At 43.4% G+C, this 17,737-nt stretch overlaps 1 protein-coding gene across 1 annotated transcript in view; it reads left to right on the top strand.

The window, feature by feature from the left end:
- Uevld (UEV and lactate/malate dehyrogenase domains) overlaps positions 1–17,137 on the top strand; it is a 29,207-nt gene extending 12,070 nt beyond the window's left edge. The window contains exons 7-12 of the mRNA XM_032893567.1: positions 711–813; positions 3,565–3,735; positions 5,757–5,930; positions 12,486–12,549; positions 15,607–15,730; positions 16,612–17,137. Coding sequence (XP_032749458.1) covers positions 711–813; positions 3,565–3,735; positions 5,757–5,930; positions 12,486–12,549; positions 15,607–15,730; positions 16,612–16,776 — 801 coding nt within the window. The 3' untranslated portion in view covers positions 16,777–17,137. The remainder of the gene's footprint in view (positions 1–710; positions 814–3,564; positions 3,736–5,756; positions 5,931–12,485; positions 12,550–15,606; positions 15,731–16,611) is intronic.
- Positions 17,138–17,737: the final 600 nt, after the last annotated feature.

Below are 17,737 nucleotides of genomic sequence, written 5' to 3' on the forward strand. Positions count from 1 at the left end.
GCGGATTACATAAGTTATTATTTTTTTTTTTTTTTTTTCGAGCTGGGACCGAACCCAGGGCCTTGCACTTGCTAGGCAAGCGCCTACCACTGAGCTAAATCCCCACCCCAAGTTATTAATTTTTAAATTTCTAAAATGTTTTAAGGTTTTTTTTATAGAAATTGTCAAATCGAGCTGGACATAAGTGGCACACTCCTCTAATCCCAGCAGTCAGGAGGCAGAGTCAGGCAGATCTCTGAGCTCAAGGCCAACCAGGTCTAGAAAATGAGTTCTGAGACAGCCATAGCTGTTACACAAAGAAGCCATGTCTCAGAAGAACATTTTTTCAAAAAAGGAAGGATGGAAGGCAGCAAGGGAGGAAGAGGAGGAAGAAAAGGAAGAAGAGGAGAAAGAGGAGGAGGAGGAGGAGGGCAACAGCAATAACAACACCAGAATTAAAGTAAAACCTTAAATTCAGGAGGAACAGTAGCATACCTGCCTGGTACGCCGTGCCCTCTCTGTTTCATCTGAAGAAGCTATAGGAGCTGAGGAGCCAGGCGAGCTCCCGGTGATCAGTAAAGACAGTATCACTCACAGAACAGCGTCAGGCTTGCACACCTCCTTTACTGCTGTTAGTTCAGGAGGCACCCTTTAGCCTTTCTCATGGGCATAGCACTGAGTGGCTCTCTGTGTCGGTGAAACGCTGTTCTTGTTCTAATCTTTCCACACAGGGCATTGCGGACAAGCTGCTCCTTTTAGACCTCTCAGATGGGACTAACCAAGGGACGATGGACCTTGATATCTTCAACCTGCCGAATGTAGAGATCAGCAAAGGTTCGACTGTTTAAAGATGGGCATAGTAGTCTACGGTATTCCAGTAGCTGGGTCTTGGATAGTTTGTTTATTTGTGGAACTGGGAATTAGGTCCTAGAATTTTTTAAATTATATTTTTACTTACTTTGGTTAGGGGCACACGTGCCATAGCATGTGTGTACCTTCGAAAGTTGGTTCTTTCCTTATACCTCATGGGTCCTGGAGCATCCAACTCAGGTTGTCAAGGTCAGGGACAAGGTTAGGGTCCTAGAATTCTCAGACTGAAAAGTATCATGAAGGTCATCTGTTCAAAGTTCTTTTTTTACATGTTGCGAAACAAAGACATTGAAATAAGTCATTTGATCGATCCAGACTCTTATGCCAGTTATAACCAATTATGTTAGCTGAGGTCAATGAGCAAATAGCATTCAGAATCACTCCTGTTGTCCAGAAGTATTTATTAGTTTTCGCTGAGTTACATCCCCAAACAAGCATTTCTCTGGCTGTTTCCTCTCTTGGATACATTGTTTCAGAGCAACGGCTTTAGAATTAGGCAGATTTGGTTTGCATCTTAGCTTGGCCATATTATAGTCTGACACTTGCAGGTTAAATTAGGAAAAAAAAGGAAGTTCTTTTTTCTGTCCCATCCTTTGTGTGTGCACGAGCCTTATCTTGCTGTTTCCTGGCTGCCCCTGCGCTCCGTAGCTCAAGCAGCCCTCCTGCTTGCCCACTGCTCTCCCAAGGTAGGCGCCTCCACTGAGGCCAAGCCTTTTAGAAAAGCATCACTTCAGCCTGGAGAGATAGCTTAGCAGTTAAGAGCACTGACTGCTCTTCCAGAGGTCCCGAGTTCAATTCCCAGCAACCACAAGGTGGCTGACAATCATCTGTAATGGAAGCTGATGCCCTCTTCTGGTGTGTCTGAAGATGCAACAGCATACTCATATACATAAAATAAATAAATCTTCAAAGGAATGCATCCTTTCATAGGACATGTAACATTGTATTTGTACAGATATGTTCATCTAGATAAAGACTATATTTGGGGATGCAGGTTTAAAACTATCTTTCCAGGAATGCATGAGTTTGAAACATAAACCAGCCAAGCCTGGTGAGATGGCTCAGTGGATAAGAGCATGATCCTGAGAGGACCTAAGTTTGGTTCCCAGCACCCACACTGTACACCTCACAGCTGCCTGTAACTCTAGCTCCAGGGGTTCCAACAGCCTTTTCCGGCCTCCACAGGTACCCACATGGCATCCATACCCAGATACATAAAATTGTGTGTGTGTGTGTGTGTGTGTGTGTGTGTGTGTGTGTGTGTGTGTGTGTAGAATTTTTTGGACATAGATTTCTCTGTGTAGCCCTGGCTGTCCTGGAACTCACTCTGTAGACCAGGCTGCCCTTACACTCACAGAGATCCTCCTCTGCCGCCCAAGCGCTATACGCCACCACGCCTAGATTAAAAAACATTTTAAAAAATCAAAAGAATAAAAATCAGACCATTGAACAAAATGTATTCCCTAAAACATCTCTACCAGTTTATAGAGAAGAGAAACTTAGACACGGCACAGTGATGTGGGCATCTTTGGTCATTCCCTAGCTTTCCTGTATTCCTTGACCATTTTCCAAATAATGCATACAGCAGTCTCACATACTAGAATGTACTGGTGGGGGCCAGAAGGATTGACTTGCCTATCTGTTCTAAAAATAGCCCGTCACAGTTCAGTAAGCATTCAGATCCCTGGAGGAGACAATTAGCTCACTTTCCTCATCTGAGAGACTGTAGTAGCTTTAATGGTCCTTTAATGGCGGGGTAGAGGTTCCTTTGGGAGCTGGATATTCTCTTGTGCCTGTCGTTCCCAGTCCCAAGTTCTTAAGGGACCTCTTAACTCTTCAGATCCCTGTAGGAGAGACTCTTTAGTACCCAACCCTAGAGAAAGCGAGGCCATTTAGGATCTAAGGGAACTGGTTTTTTTCCTGTGTGTCAAATCAGCCATTGACAACCAGTGAAATAAATAATGGAAAGAACAGAATCTCTGGAGGAAGTGTGCAGTGTGTGGTACTTCTAACCAAGCAAGGACTCAAGCAAGAATTACCTGTGAGGATGAGGACATTTTTATCATTCAAGGCAGAGGAAGGAAGCCAGAGGAGGACTCTGGCAAGGTGTAGTGTTTTAAATAAAACTGGTCATTGATTTCTGATTGGTTTCTGTGCTTGACAACCTCTCCAGGTACCAGTTTTCAGTTTTCCAAGGGGGGTTAATAGGTTAGAATCTGAAAGCAGACAACCTGGGCCTGACTTGCAGCCCCTCTGCTGACTTGCCCAAGTCACTTGACTTCTTTACTCCGTCGCTTTCAAAGAATCTGTGGCTCCCATGCTCACAGTACAGAAGCCAGTGGCTGTTGGTTTGTTGTTATTGTTGTTGTTGTTGTTTTTTCCTTTATTACTCATTTCCCTTTTAAGAATTATGAACTACATAGAAAACTTAGTCTTTGTGTATAGGCACTGGCTCTTTCTAATTTCCTGCCTATTTTGTTCCGTATCCCAGGCTGGCCTCCAACTTGGAGCCATTCTGCTTTGACCTCCCAAGTGCTGGATCACAGCCGTGTACCCCCATGCTTGACCCCTAAGCTTTACCCCTAAGCTTTCTGGATGATAGCTATAGGAGCTTGTATGCCTGTATTCTCTGTTCATGAACAGAGAAACATTTTATCTTGTACCAGCATTGGTTTAGACCGTCCTGAACTCGGACTGTTTCTTTCTGTTCATTAGATCTGTCTGCCTCTGCTCATTCCAAGGTGGTGATCTTCACAGCCAACTATTTGGGTGGTTCTGATTCCTACCTGCATGCAGTACAGAGTAATGTGGACATGTTCAGAGCTCTCGTTCCAGCTCTGGGACATTACAGTCAGCACGCTGTCTTGCTTGTTGCCTCTCAACCAGGTAAAAGGCTTTATTTTAAATTCACATGATGGTCCGGGTCCATCAGTATAATTGCCATTGCTGATTTCAAAAAACACACAAAAGCCAAATCACTGTGGTGTCTAAAAGGATGTTCAATAAGATTGCTCTTAGAATGAACAGTACACACAGTTACTCCTTATAACTGATATTACTTAGGTTGCAACTCACAGCTTTTCATGAAGTACGGTATTATTTTCCAGTTAGCCATACCTTTTTTAGTGAGGAAATGGTTAAAGCCTCTAAGAGAATCATGCATTATATTTATGTGTAAGATGTCTATCCCTAGTGTTATGAAGGTATTAAGAAGCATATTATACATGCAGAGACAGTTTTTACTTTTATTTGTGTGTGTATATGAACGTGTGCACACATACACACCAGGCGTGAAGGTCAGAGGCCAGCCCTCCTTTGCCGTGTGTTGGGGTTGAACCCAGATGTCAGTTTGATGGCAGCTACCTTTGCCCACTGTGCCATCTCACCCACCCTGTGCATCTTCAACAGTTTCCATTCTGTAGATTGCTTCACTTAAGAGAGATGTTTCCAGAGACTGGGTGGTTCGGGCCCAACCAGTGTTTCAAGCATGTGTTTGAAAATATTACACAGTTATGCGTTTCATTTATGATTGTCAGAGACATTGGTCTCTTTAAATCCTTTTGGCATGTAAAAGAAAAGGGAGCCGTAGGTTTTTTTTTTCTTTTTTTTTTTCGGAGCTGGGGACCGAACCCAGGGCCTTGCACTTGCTAGGCAAGCACTCTACCACTGAGCTAAATCCCCAACCCCATGTAGGTTTTTTTCTTAAGGTGAGGTACTGCATAATAATGTATGAGTTGGTGTTTTGATTTAAGCCTAAAACATAAAGAAATTATCATGGAATTATTGGGCAGGGGATATGGCGTGATAATAGAGTGCTTGCCTAGCATACATGAGGCCTGGTTCTGATCCCTGCAGGCGCACACACAGAAGTGCTTCATTGAAGTGAAATTGTTATTTTCCTGCTTTCTGTTGGGGTGTGGGAGTAGCTGCGCACTGACCACTCGGACACCAGTCTCAGATGTGATGAAAGTTTATCGAACATTCTTAGAATGATCAATCAGGACCACAAGAAGGAAAAACCTAATCATGGCACCCGTGTGTCCTCAGGGCAGACTTTTTATAGGAAGAAACAGGTTCAGAAGTTTGGAGGCAAGCAGTGAAGTGGTAGAAGGTTTTTGGCTAACTTGACAAACTGTTACCAGCCAACCTTTAGGCTGATTGGTCCTGAGTGCGCTACAAGGGGTGGTGGACAGGTGGAGACCGGGAATTTCAGAACATTGAGAACAGGGTAAGCCACAACTTTCTGGCTTATAAGTAACCTTCTTCAGTGCCAGTTAGAGTGGTAAGTATGAACTTAGTTTCGCCTTGTGAGGAACGTGGAATCTGAATTCAAAATGGCTACAGTAATGTTAAAAGGAACAAGCTTCAACACGTTCTATACCCAGTTTTCACCTTTCTTGCTTAACTGTTCCTGGAACTTACTTTCTATCCTAACAATTTATGTTTCATGAAAAAGTTATACAAAAATGCTTTAGCTTGGTTAGTGTTTTAAGTACACTTTATAAACATACTGCCAGCGTGGTGGTGCTTCTGTATTCCCAATACTCAGGAGCAGAGGGAGGAAGATTGGTAGTTCAAGGCCAGATAGGCTGTACAGCAAGACCTGCCTTGGAGAGCATAGATGCATTTAAGACCTCCAAAGACTCTGTAGAGCGTTGACATACTTCCCCTGTGAGATGACCCTTTCCATGTGAGCTGGGCTAGAAGCAGTGTGTGTGTCTGTCTGTCTGTTTGAGACAGTTTCTGTGTAGCCCTCTCTGTCCTGGAACTCACTCTGTAGACCAGGCTGACCTCAAACTCATAGTGATCCTTCTGCGTCCTACATGCTGAGATTAAAGCTATGTGCCACCTCTGTCCAGTTAACTTTCTTTTAATCCTTAAATTGTCACTCCGTGTGTAACATTTAGTGGAAGTCATGAGCTACGTGACGTGGAAGCTGAGCACATTTCCTGCAGCCAGAGTGATTGGGATCGGCTGCAATCTGGACTCACAGAGATTACAGTACATCATCTCGAACGTTCTGAAGGCACAGACTTCAGGCAAAGAAGTGTGGGTGGTTGGTGAACAGGGAGAAAACAGAGGTAAGTACATCGTTACGACTTATGCTGCTAACGCTCTGAAGCCATGACATTCAGATCTGTGCGGGGACCTTAGACGTGTGAAGCTTAGTGAGAGACTTCATAGGGATGAGGGTCATTCACTCTGTCTGTGTGTGTGTGTGTGTGTGTGTGTGTGTGTCTGTCTGTCTGTCTGTCTGTCTGTGTGTGTCTCTGTATATGTGTGTGTGTCTCTGTGTGTGTGTCTGTGTGTGTGTCTCTGTGTGTGTGTCTCTGTGTGTGTGTCTGTGTGTGTGTGTGTGTGTCTGTGTGTGTGTGTGTATGTGTGTGTCTGTCTGTCTGTCTGTGTGTGTCTGTCTGTGTGTGTGCGTGTTGCTAGGGATTAAACCCAGGGCCTCAAGTGTGCTATCACTAAGCTACAAACCCCAGCTCCTGTCATACTCATATATTTGGGGTTTTTTTTGAGGGTGCTTTTTGTTTGCTTTTTAGTTTTTAAAATTCAAAACAAGACCAGATTTTAAAATTCAAAACAAGTCAGGTATTAAATTTTAATTGAATTTTGGAGTCTAGATTTAAACGTTTTACTTTTCCATTTAAACATACACGAAGGATATAAAACTCCCTACTGTTGTCTTCACATCCAACTCTGTTTGCTTTTCCCAAGCTCAGTCCCACTTCCAAAATGCATGCCTCCTGTTTGTTTTTCTGAAAGAATTCTCATGCTGTGGCCTTCTTAACAAGCTGCTTGTTATCTCCCTATCACAAAGGCATTATTTCAGCTCTCTGTATGGAAACAAAACTAAGCCCTTTCTTATCCCACTAAGAAAGCTTTCTGTATTCGAGACGCCTTCCTTTCCACCTTCTGTACTTCCCGCAAGGCCAAGCTGGTAGGTGATGTGTGGCAGCTGGCTCTCACTTGGTCCACTGGCATTCATAGAACAAGAGTATGAGTGTCTGCCTGTACTCACTGCCATACGAGATGCCCGTGTGATGTGACAGGTGGAGAACACAGTCTCTGCTGTATTTTAGAGCATCTGTTCTCAGCCTGTGGGTCGTGACCCTTTTGGGGATCACAAAGCAGATATCCTGCATTTCAGATACTTACATTACCATTCAGAACAGTAGCAAAATTAGTTAGGAAGTAGCAACAAAATAATTTTATGGTTGCAATAACATGAGGAACTGTGTTAAACAATCACAGCGTTAGGGAGGTTGAGAACCAGTGTTTTAGAGAGAAGGAAATATCAGATATTTTGGGTAACAAGATATAGGGCACTATTTATTAACTATTATTTTGTTATTTTGTTATTTTGACATTTACACATGCGTTCAAGGTGGGTTGAACTCAACAGGAAAAAGAATCTAGTCCCCCCAATGATGGCAAAGGCTGTCGCTGAACTAGACATTGGAAGAAGGACAGAGTGGTGAAACAGTCCCAGGCAGAGGCACGTAATTTGCTCCCAGTAGACAGTAAAGCCACAGGGACTAGACATAGTATTTCTAACTTGAGTTCTCCGCAGGGAAACAGAAAGAGAAGGATCTAGGAGAATGTAAACTGGGATTACTTAAGTCCGTTGTTGTAATATTTGACATATATGCATGTATACACATATAGAGATGTGCAGAATTTGAAACCTAATGAAGCAAGGCCTCGTGAGCATACATGCAGTCAGGAGCACCATGAGCACCACTGACTTTTGCCAGGCCATCGTCCTAAGTGCTTACTGTCTGGGAAAGCACAGATGGCTTTTTGTTTTGTCTTTTACTGTGCTAGGATCCAGCCCAGGAATCCAGCTGGGCAAACTCTAACCACAGAGCTACACCCCTGGGTTCTAACCTTTGCGTGCGCGCGCGCGCGCGCGCGCACACGCACACACACACACACACAAAACCTTGTTTTCATTGCCTGACCCTAAAGACAGAAATGGATCAGAGGCTCCCTCTGCTGGCTGCATGTTAGATACTAACTACTAATAATTTTTACACAAGTGACAACATAATAGTAATGTGATAAAAATTGATTTTTAATAATTATCATCTTTATGAAGTACTTTTCAGACAGGTATCTCACTTAAATTTTACAAATACCCTGGGAAGAAAGAATTTTCTCTTTAAAATGTATTTTCATTTTATGTGCATTGGCGTTCTGCCTATGTATATCTATGTGAGGGCATCGGATCCCCTGGAACTGGAGTTACACACAGTTGTGAGATGTTGTGTGGTTGCTGGGAATTGAACCCAGGTCCTCTGGAAGAGCAGTCAATGCTCTTAACCTCAGAACTATTCTCCAGCCTCAGGTTTCTTTTATTTTCTGTTTAGTTTTTGTTTTATTTTGTTTCTGTTTTGGGTTTTTGAGATGAGATTTTTTATGTAGCCCTGGCTGTCCTGGAACTCACTCTGTATACCAGGCTGGCCTCAAAGATTCACCTGCCTCTGCCCCCTGGGTGCTGGGATCAAAGCTATGTGCTACCCCCCATAAGCCCTGGTTTTTCTACACGTATAGGAAAAGCACAGAGCCAGTGAGGATGAGTGAGCCACCGAGGGTAACACATCTAACGAGAGCAGCCCTAACGTGATGCTAAGATTTGCTTTTTCTTGCAGTCAGTGTCACTTAAAACATAGTAGGCCACGCCTGGCACAGAGTAAACAGTGCGTTGTTATTCTAGGATTTCCAAGATGGTGATAAATATGAATTAGCAAAAGGAAACATGAAACAATTTGAAGTAAAGTAACATTAGGTCTCGAAAACAGTTGTAAGAGTAGAAGTGTCTCAGTAAAATTCTCCTCTTCAAGTTCCTCAGAGATAAACGGTAGCCACAGCCTTGGGGGGCGTCCCAGGGCAAATAAGACCTTTAGGCTCTATTTCCTGCTTCCTTCCTCAGCTTCAGCTGCCATTCTGCCAGGTGTTCTGCCAGGTGTTCCGCACTAGCCAGATGGACGCTTGCAGTGGTCCATGCACTCTCATTGCATCTGCTGCTTCCTTTTCACGACCACCCATTCACTTAGCTAGTTCCTGCTTACCTCCAGAAAGCACTCCAGATTAGGTAAGTTCATGCATGTGTTATAAGCATTAGCATACCGTGTTGTCCTCACATCTGTTGTACCATCATCGCCATGTTATTTACATGCCTGTGCTTCACAAGACGACCATCTCCTTCAGTCCAGGATGCTCTGTCCATTTTGGATTGAACGAATGATCCTGACACCGCCCTGTTGTAACCAAAAATCAATCACTTATTCTGCATCAAATTAGCAGAACATTTGCTTAAGAGCTACTGTTTTAAAAGCGCAAGGCCCTGGGTTCGTCCGCAGCTCAAAAAAAAAAAAAAAAAAAAAAAAAAAAACTACTGTTTTAACTGTGCTATTGAAATCATATATAAAGCAAAAATGACTGCACTAGTATTTCAGCAGTCTGAAGGCTGGATCTCGGAGTGTGTTATCCCTTTTGGCACGGGTTTAGTGTTATATATAATAGGAAAACGCAATTGTAAAGGCAGAATTTTTACTTCATTCATTTTTACCAGATAGGGTCTCATATACACAGCATAGCATTAAACTTGCTAGATGGCTGAGAATGACCTTTGAACTTCTGATCCTCCTTCCCTGCCCCGCTGAGTGCTGGGATTGCAGGTGTGTGTCAGCACACTCCGTTACGATTACCCAGTGCTGAGGGTTGGATCCAGGGCTTCATACATGCTAAGCCAGCACTCTGCAGACTAAACTGTAATCCCTGTCCCCAGTGGGCTTTTTTTCATGAACATTCTTGGACCTCTCTTTGAGGACTGGAATAGAAGATGAAGATGATCGAGTGCATTGTTTTGAATGTCTTAAGCAAGGATGGCTCTACATTAGGGCCGTAAAGTGCTGGGCAGTAAAACAGAAAGTTAAGTAGTTAAGGGCATCCTGGCCTACTTCACTGCATTCCAGGTAGATCTGAACTCTAAACCTTTTCTCTTTAAGTTATGACTCATGGCTTGTATAGAGGAAAGGTCCATAGGGCTGGAGAGGTGCCACAGGGGTTAAGAGCACTTGTTGCTCCTGTACAGGACTCAGGCTTGCTGATGGCTTAGCAGCACATGATGGCTCACAGCTGCCGGGAACTCCAGTTTCAGGGGCTCTGATGCTCTTTTCTGGCCTCTTTGGGCATTGTATGTATGCATATACATAGATTTAGGCAACACACTCATAAATACGTCTTAAAAATGGGCTGGAGAAATGCTTCAAAGGTTAAGAGCACTGGCTGCTCTTCCAGAGGTCCTGAGTTCAAATCCCAGCAACCACATGGTGGTTCACAACCATCTGTAATGAGATCTGATGCCCTCTTCTGCTGTGTTGAAGACAGCTACAGTGTACACACACACACACACACACACACACACACACACACACACACACACACACACATAATAATTCTTTAAAAAACTAAACAACAAAATAAAGTGCAAAAAAGAATATGAGACTCCTACGTATCCATAATGGCAGTGTGCTCATAATTTTCTGATTCTTTTTTTTGTTTGTTTGTTTGTTTTTGGTTTTTTTGTTTTTGTTTTTGTTTTTTTTTCTTTTCTTTTTTTTGGAGCTGGGGACCGAACCCAGGGCCTTGCGCTTGCTAGGCAAGCACTCTACCACTGAGCTAAATCCCCAACCCCAATTTTCTGATTCTTTTATCTCCTTTGTGAATCTTTGTTATGCCTACCTTGCTATATTTATTCATCACTGTATTTCAGTTAGCAAATGTTCTCCATGTCCAGTTTTTAATTATTGCTAATATAGTAATAATATAGCAGAACCCTTAAGTAAGTAATTCTTATATAACCCTTCTAAGCAGAATGTTTTAAACAATTTCTTGGGCTTGGCATGGTGATATACACCTTTCATCCCAGTACTGGGGAAGCAGAGACAGAAGGATCCTGGGAGTCCAAGGTCAGCCTGTTCTATAAAAGTGGTTCCAGGCCATCCAGTAATATACAGAGAGACCTAAACAAACAAACAACCCCAACAAACCCCCAGCAAAAATAAATAATAGAAACTTTCTTAGCCTTCTCTGTGCATTTATATTTTTCCTGGGTTTGTGCTCTTTCTCACTTGCATTAAAAGGTTGTGGTTTTTTTGTTGTTTGCTTTGGAGGTGGAGACAACAGGGTTGAGTGTGATGGTGGAGCACCTGCCCAGACTGAGCAGGGCCCTAGGTCAGTCCAAGCCTCATGAAAAGTTTGAAACGTGCCCGTGTTTTTTGCCTTAACTATTGCCAGTCTTTTCCCTTTGTTAACAAATAACGATCTTGAATGGTATGTGGGGTTGATTGTGCATCAGCTTCTGTGTCCTCAACACCAGAATAGAGAATATATTGGAAAGGACACAAAAGAGGAACGAATGGCCCCTGCAACAAAGCCAGTCAGTCAGTCAGTCAGTCAGTCAGTCAGTCAGTCATCTTGAAGAAGGGAGGTGCCCTGATCCTGTCAGTGACTGAATGATCCGTGTTTTGTTTTGGTTTGGGTTTTTGTTTTTTTTTTTTTTTTTTTTTTTTTGAGCTGGGGACCAAACCCAGGGCCTTGCGCTTGCTAGGGGTGCAAGCGCCTACCACTGAGCTAAATCCCAACCCCTTGTTTTGGTTTTAAATGCCGTTTAGAGTGTGAATCTTAGACATAAGATACACTTCTTGTGCGTTTTGCTTTACCTATCCCAAAACAAAATTATATAAAAATGCCTTTATATAGATGAATACTAGATTAAGTGTTGCAATTTTAGGTCACTATTAAAAAGCGGCACAAATATCCGGTGTGTGGGTGCTGTGGGTGCTTCCGATGCAGCTCTGGCCTTGGCAAAGTTCATGTGTGGCATATGCAGGGAGATTTTAGGTCCCATCATGCTTTAAAAACAGCAGCTGGTTTGTTCTGAATCAGATATTTTGATTGTCTTACATGCACTGTGGTTAGAGGATGTGGGTGATCTGGAAGGTGTTGCTTCTCTTGCAGCTATAGAAATTCCATTGCAAAATAGGTCACCAAGTTATTCTTCAAATTAGTCAGTGTGCGTCCCAGCAGAGTAGGTGTTAAGTGCTCAGACCACCCGGAAGCCTGTTATCCGCAGCCCTCTGAGGAAACCGTTCTTCCCACATGAACAGTAAATTGACCTTTGTGTGGACCTGTTGCTGATGAGTGAGAACAGGTAAGGAGGCTAAAGTGACTTTTGGAATCACAGTTTTAGGAGATGTAGGCTTAAAGGCTTTCTCGTCTCAACTCGGAAAATCCAGTGTCGTCAATGGGAAAGTGACTGTTTGAAAAACCTTAAAAGGATCATGTCCCTTGGCCACAGAAGGCCAGTTGTTGCTTGCTTCCTTCCTCTTCTTTTTCTTTTCTTTTCTTTGCTTAGACAGGGTCTCACCGTGTAGCCGCCTTAACAGTCGTGGAACTTGTTACGTGGATCACGATGGCCTCAAACTCAAGGAGCTCTGTCTTCCTGCCTCTGCCTCCTGATGGCTATGATTAAAAGCTTAAGCCACCATTCCCAGCCATTGGTCACAGGTTTGTCTTAAGAAAAATCACTGGCAAAGCGTAACTGTGTCTTTATTTAATTTTAGTGTGCTCATGGAGTGGCCCAGACGGAGAGATGAGCCCCAGCTCTCAGGCACAGCTGTCTAGCAGGTAAGTGCAGACTTGAGACTCTCCGACTAAAACTCACGTGCTTCCTAGCGGACAGAGCGGTTGTCACACAGCAGCCTCTTGCCAGGCCCCTGTAAAGAGGCCTACCCAACAGGAAGGACAAGGAGCAGTCGAGCAGTCCCGCAGTCCCGGACTTCCAGGAGAGCTTGCAAGCTTATCTAGACATTCGAAGGGAAGAGCAGCAGCTCATTTGAGACGGGGTTTGCCTGCTTTGCATCTAACATCAAGTTAGTGGGAAATAGGTCCAGACTGAGCACACATGAACACGTTTGGAAGTCAGTCTAAGAGGGAAGTTTTCCATATCTCATCAAAGGGCCGTGCAGTGCACAGGCACTTTACGTGGAGGCCCTCGAAGGCGCGCTGTGCACCTGGGACTCACGCACAGGTTATTCTCGAACCGTTTGCTGTTTCACCACCACAGGTGATGCTCTCTCAGGTCTGGCGAGGTAGTGCAGTATACATGTTTAAACGTCAGGCTTGTGGGTTTTAGTACACATGTCAGGTGGAAAGAAGAGGGTGTGAGGGTTTCATCAGGTTAAACACTGCGCTCCAGGTTCTCCAGCATTGCTGTCGGTTTTCGATCTTGTGTTGTTGTTTTGATGATGCTGGAGATTAAACTCAGCTATGGCTGTGCTAAGGATGTGTTTTACCACCGGATTTTGCTCCTTACAACTTCTTTTCTTTCTTTTTTTTAAGATTTATTCATTTATTATATATAAGTACACTGTAGCTGTCCTCAGACACACCAGAAGAGGGCATCAGATCTCTTTACAGATGGTTGTGAGCCACCATGTAGTTGCTGGGAATTGAACTCAGGACCTCTGGAAGAGCAGTCAGTGCTCCTAACCACTGAGCCATCTCTCCAGCCCCTCCTTACAACTTTCAAATGGAATAAATCTAAATGGTTTTAATTTACATACCTTTTTAAAAGAATTATTTATGTATTTATGTAGCATGGGAATTGAACTCAGGACCTGTGAAGAGCAGTCAGGGCTCTTATCTGCTGAACCATCTCTCCAGCCCCTACCTTTTTTCTTTTTTTAAACAAAAAAGTATGCCTACTTGAATTTCAGACACCACAGCTGTTTGTCGAGAATAAAAAGCTGAGATAATCCCGTCTTCTAGAAACAGCCAATTTAACATCCACATCCCCACATGCACATACACTGTTCATTTGTAACAGATTACACTGTCTGTACCATCCTGCACTTTGATTAATCACAAAATTTAATAGTTTTCTGTGTTGTTGTACATGTAAGTTTGCCTTTCTTTTTTTAGGACTTACTTTTATTTTATATGTATGACGGTTTTCTCATATGTATTATGTATGTATTATGCATGCATATAACATGTGTATTGCACATGTGGGGGCTAGATGAGAATGTCAGATCCCTTGGAACTGGACTTATGGGTGCTTGTGAGCTGCCATCTGGCTGCTGGGAACCAAACCTGGGTCTTCCGTGCCCTGACTGCTGAGCCATCTCTCCTAGTGGACACTATTGTAAAACACTTTCAGTGTCAAGCTCAGGAAAGGACACTGTGTTTACATTCCTGTATTTTAGACTCTGATTGTATAAAGACAGGACTCTGTATTGAGAGGTCAAACTTACTCTATCTTGGGACCAGCCTCCATCTCAAAGAAAAAGAAAATAAGCCTGTGATCTTGACCTGTGCAGAACCCAAGCTGCATCCACATAGCAGGAAGAAGCCCTTGGCTTGTCCTTGGCCAGAGTTACTCCCCAGCTACTTCCTAGCAACAGTTAATCAAAGATCAGTCTGACTGTTTCGGATGTACTTCCAGACACACAGTCTCGCTTCAGAGCACCCACTTGTCGGCCTGTAGTCATTCTATTAGATGCTTGCCAGACAGGACACCCCCTCCCCGAACCCCTTACTTGCTCCTATTCTCCTATAAAAACTTGTCCTGCTGAGGGATCAAGGCTCTCCCCCTTCCCTTCCCATCCTGCTGTGTCAGGGTTGGAGTGGAGGAGAGCCCAAGCCCGAGCTTGTAATAGAGACCCTAATGCATCAGAGACAGCTCCTTGGTATCTTTTGGCATTCGTGATCACTTCCTGACACAATGGTGTCAGCACCAGAAGCTTTGGTGTTGTAAGATGTGGGAGTTTAGTCTTTTAGCACTGCCACCATTGGCTCTGCATTTCGTCTCTAGCACCACCCTAAGGAAAGAAAGCAGAGGAACCTACTAATGCCACAACCATAAGTATTATGTAATCGGGTCACATTCTCTCACCTCTACTCTCCGACATGCTCTAAACTCAAGAGCTAAAGATGTAAAAACCCACTCTCTGCTAACACTCTGGACTTGAGGACAGTATTGTTGGTGATGGTGAAGGAGCAAATGGGCTGAACATAGCCCCTTCTCCTCTGTGATTTGTATGTAAGTGTACATGTGTGTGCACGGTGCGAAAGACAGTGTCAGCTCTCCTGACAAAGCAGCACCGGCTTTTAGCCTCTGAGCCATGGCTTCAGTCCCAGCCTTATTCTCATAAAAGCTGTGTAGTTTTTCTTAAATACAGCAGATGTGCTCATGTGAATATGTTTGCACGCATGAGCTTGCTCCCACGTGTGAGACGGGTTTCTAGATGAGGCCTGCTGGTTTTCCTCACATTACTTTATCCTCTGAGCAGCAGTTGCAGCCTTGTGTCCTCATACAGCCTCCAGAACTGGTTATCTGTTCCTTTTATCCTTGTGAATGTTGATAGCACGGACTGATATTTATTATGGCTTTCTGTTTAGTTGTTTTTGTTGTGAGACAGGTTGTCCTGACTAGCCTAGAACTCAGAGATTCCTCTTCCTTTGCCTTCCAAGAGCTGGGATTAAAGGCATGATGAGCCACCACCCCCAGCTAAAACTGTTTAATTAATAGTTAAATAGTCACAATGGTGAGCATCTTTTTATGCTGTATTTGTGTTTTCTCTGTGAACTGTGGATCTCATATTTTAGGAAAAGCTTAAATAATATATTATCTGCAAGCCTTTTAAATTTTTCTGAATATCCCTCCCCCCTCTCGTAATCTAGAGCCATGGGACTGCTGAAGGTAAAAGGTCAGAGATCTTGGTCTGTTGGACTGTCCGTGGCTGACCTGCTGGATACTATTATAAACAATAAAAAGAAAGTGCATTCTGTATCAACTTTAGCAAAGGTAACTGATCTTCATTTATGTATTTTAGACTTTGATATCTTCAATATCAAATAAGTATCAATAAGGGAAGTAGGACTGGTGTGTCAACACCAACAACTTTTGTGTAAGACGTAGGAATTTAAGTGCTGGTTTAAGTGCTGTGTTGCTGTGGGAAATCTTGATCAGCTTGTCCTGTCACTTCCAGAAACCTTGGAGGATTTCTCTAAGGTGCTCATAGAATCTATATCCCGGTTGTCATCTGTCTCCTAAGCAGTTCTCTGCCTTTTACCAGAGCATAAATTTCCCCTAAAACACAGCTAAAATGAGGTATAAATACTGGGTCAGATTTTCTTGAACCTCAGGAAGGGAATACAGCAGGGAAAGAAAATGTGAAATAACGTGCTGTGTGTGGCCGCCCCAGAGTCTGTGCTGTCTGTCCACAGGACTCCACTGTCCACCTCTGGATGAGCCTTCAGACTGCTGACCTTATTGCAGACAAAGAGGGTATCTTTGACCAGGTTCCTCCCATCGCAGATGTTTCCTGGAGTTATGACTTGAGTTTAGAAAATCTGTAAACAAATTTAACTTGTATCACTTTGTACTAGAAGTAGAAAAGCAAGAAAGAATTCTTTTTACTATGTTTTAAATTTTGTCTTTATTACATTTAACTGTGTATGTGGCAGGGATTGTTCATGTATGTTCAGGTGCCCATGGACTCTAAAGAGTGTGGGGTCCCCGAAGCTGGAGTTATGGGCGGCTATGAGCCGCCTGACACGGGTCTGGGAATGACTCAGTCCTGAAAGAGCAGCACACTCTGAACTGCTCGGCCATCTCTCTGCCCCATAAATTTAATTTTTTTGTAGTAATTCAGCTTTATTATAACCCCAACTTTTTCATTTCAGGGATATTATGGTTTAGATAATGAAGTCTTTTTAAGTTTGCCGTGCATCCTGGGAACCAGTGGGGTATCTGAAGTCCTCAAAACTGCAGCAGAAGACGCAGTGACTGAGACGCTCCAGACCAGCGCATCCTCGATCCACAGTCTCCAGCAGCAGCTGAAACTGTGATTCCCAAGTGCAGTCACCTGGAGAGGGAGCTCACTTCATTTTGCCAACACACATTGTTTTGAGAACTTCCACAGCATACTATTTATTCTTAAAAACAGCCGTTATAGTAAATGGCTCCTTAGTTAGCTTTATAATCTATAATCCTCGAGAAGTTAAGAGAGTGGAGAGAGATCTAATTTCTTGTGGAATTTTTGATAGACCTGTACTGTCGTTTAAAACTGCAGCAGGGACAAGCATTCAGTTGCATTCTATTTCCCTCTAAATCCCATGTCCTACACCTAAGGCACATCTAGCACTTTGGAGATGTTCTGTAAAGATTCCTGTCGGACATTTCTTCTGAGTATGGTAAGCTGAAGGCAGCATGGGCTCAAAATCTGTGGCAGGTGTCCATTCAGAGAATCTTGGTTATGGACTAATGCTGCTTTTGCTGCAGGTCACAGTAATGGCCAAGCGTTTTCTCTTCCTTCTTCAAATTCACCAGCTACCAAACATTAGGAAGGATTTTAGTGTGCATTGTAAGTGGTTAAGTGGAATTTTTTTTTTTTCTTTTCTTTTTTTCCGGAGCTGGGGATCGAACCCAGGGCCTTGCGCTTGCTAGGCAAGTGCTCTTCCTCTGAGCTAAATCCCCAACCCCTTGGAATTTTTAATATATGAAAAATAATGTGGTTTAATTTCCAGTGAGATTTCTTTTCTGAAAATGTCTATAACCGCTTCCTGGGCTAGAAGATCTCCAATCTATCTTAAAACTGTATTACCTGTGGCCATAGGTAATGAATAACAGCCATGCAGTGTATTTTGAGACCAAAATATGAGACTTTCCTAAAAAACATTGGTCTTATAGGAGAGAGGCCGGCTGGTCTGTTGCTTCTGAGCAAGCCTTATTCTCCCCAGAAGAATCAGTCCTGGCCGTGCCTTGGTGATTGGTCAGTAGCGGTATTCCATGTGGGAGAGACAGCATGGT

Source organism: Rattus rattus, chromosome 2 (genome assembly GCF_011064425.1).
Source record: "Rattus rattus isolate New Zealand chromosome 2, Rrattus_CSIRO_v1, whole genome shotgun sequence".
Classification (NCBI taxonomy): domain Eukaryota; kingdom Metazoa; phylum Chordata; class Mammalia; order Rodentia; family Muridae; genus Rattus; species Rattus rattus.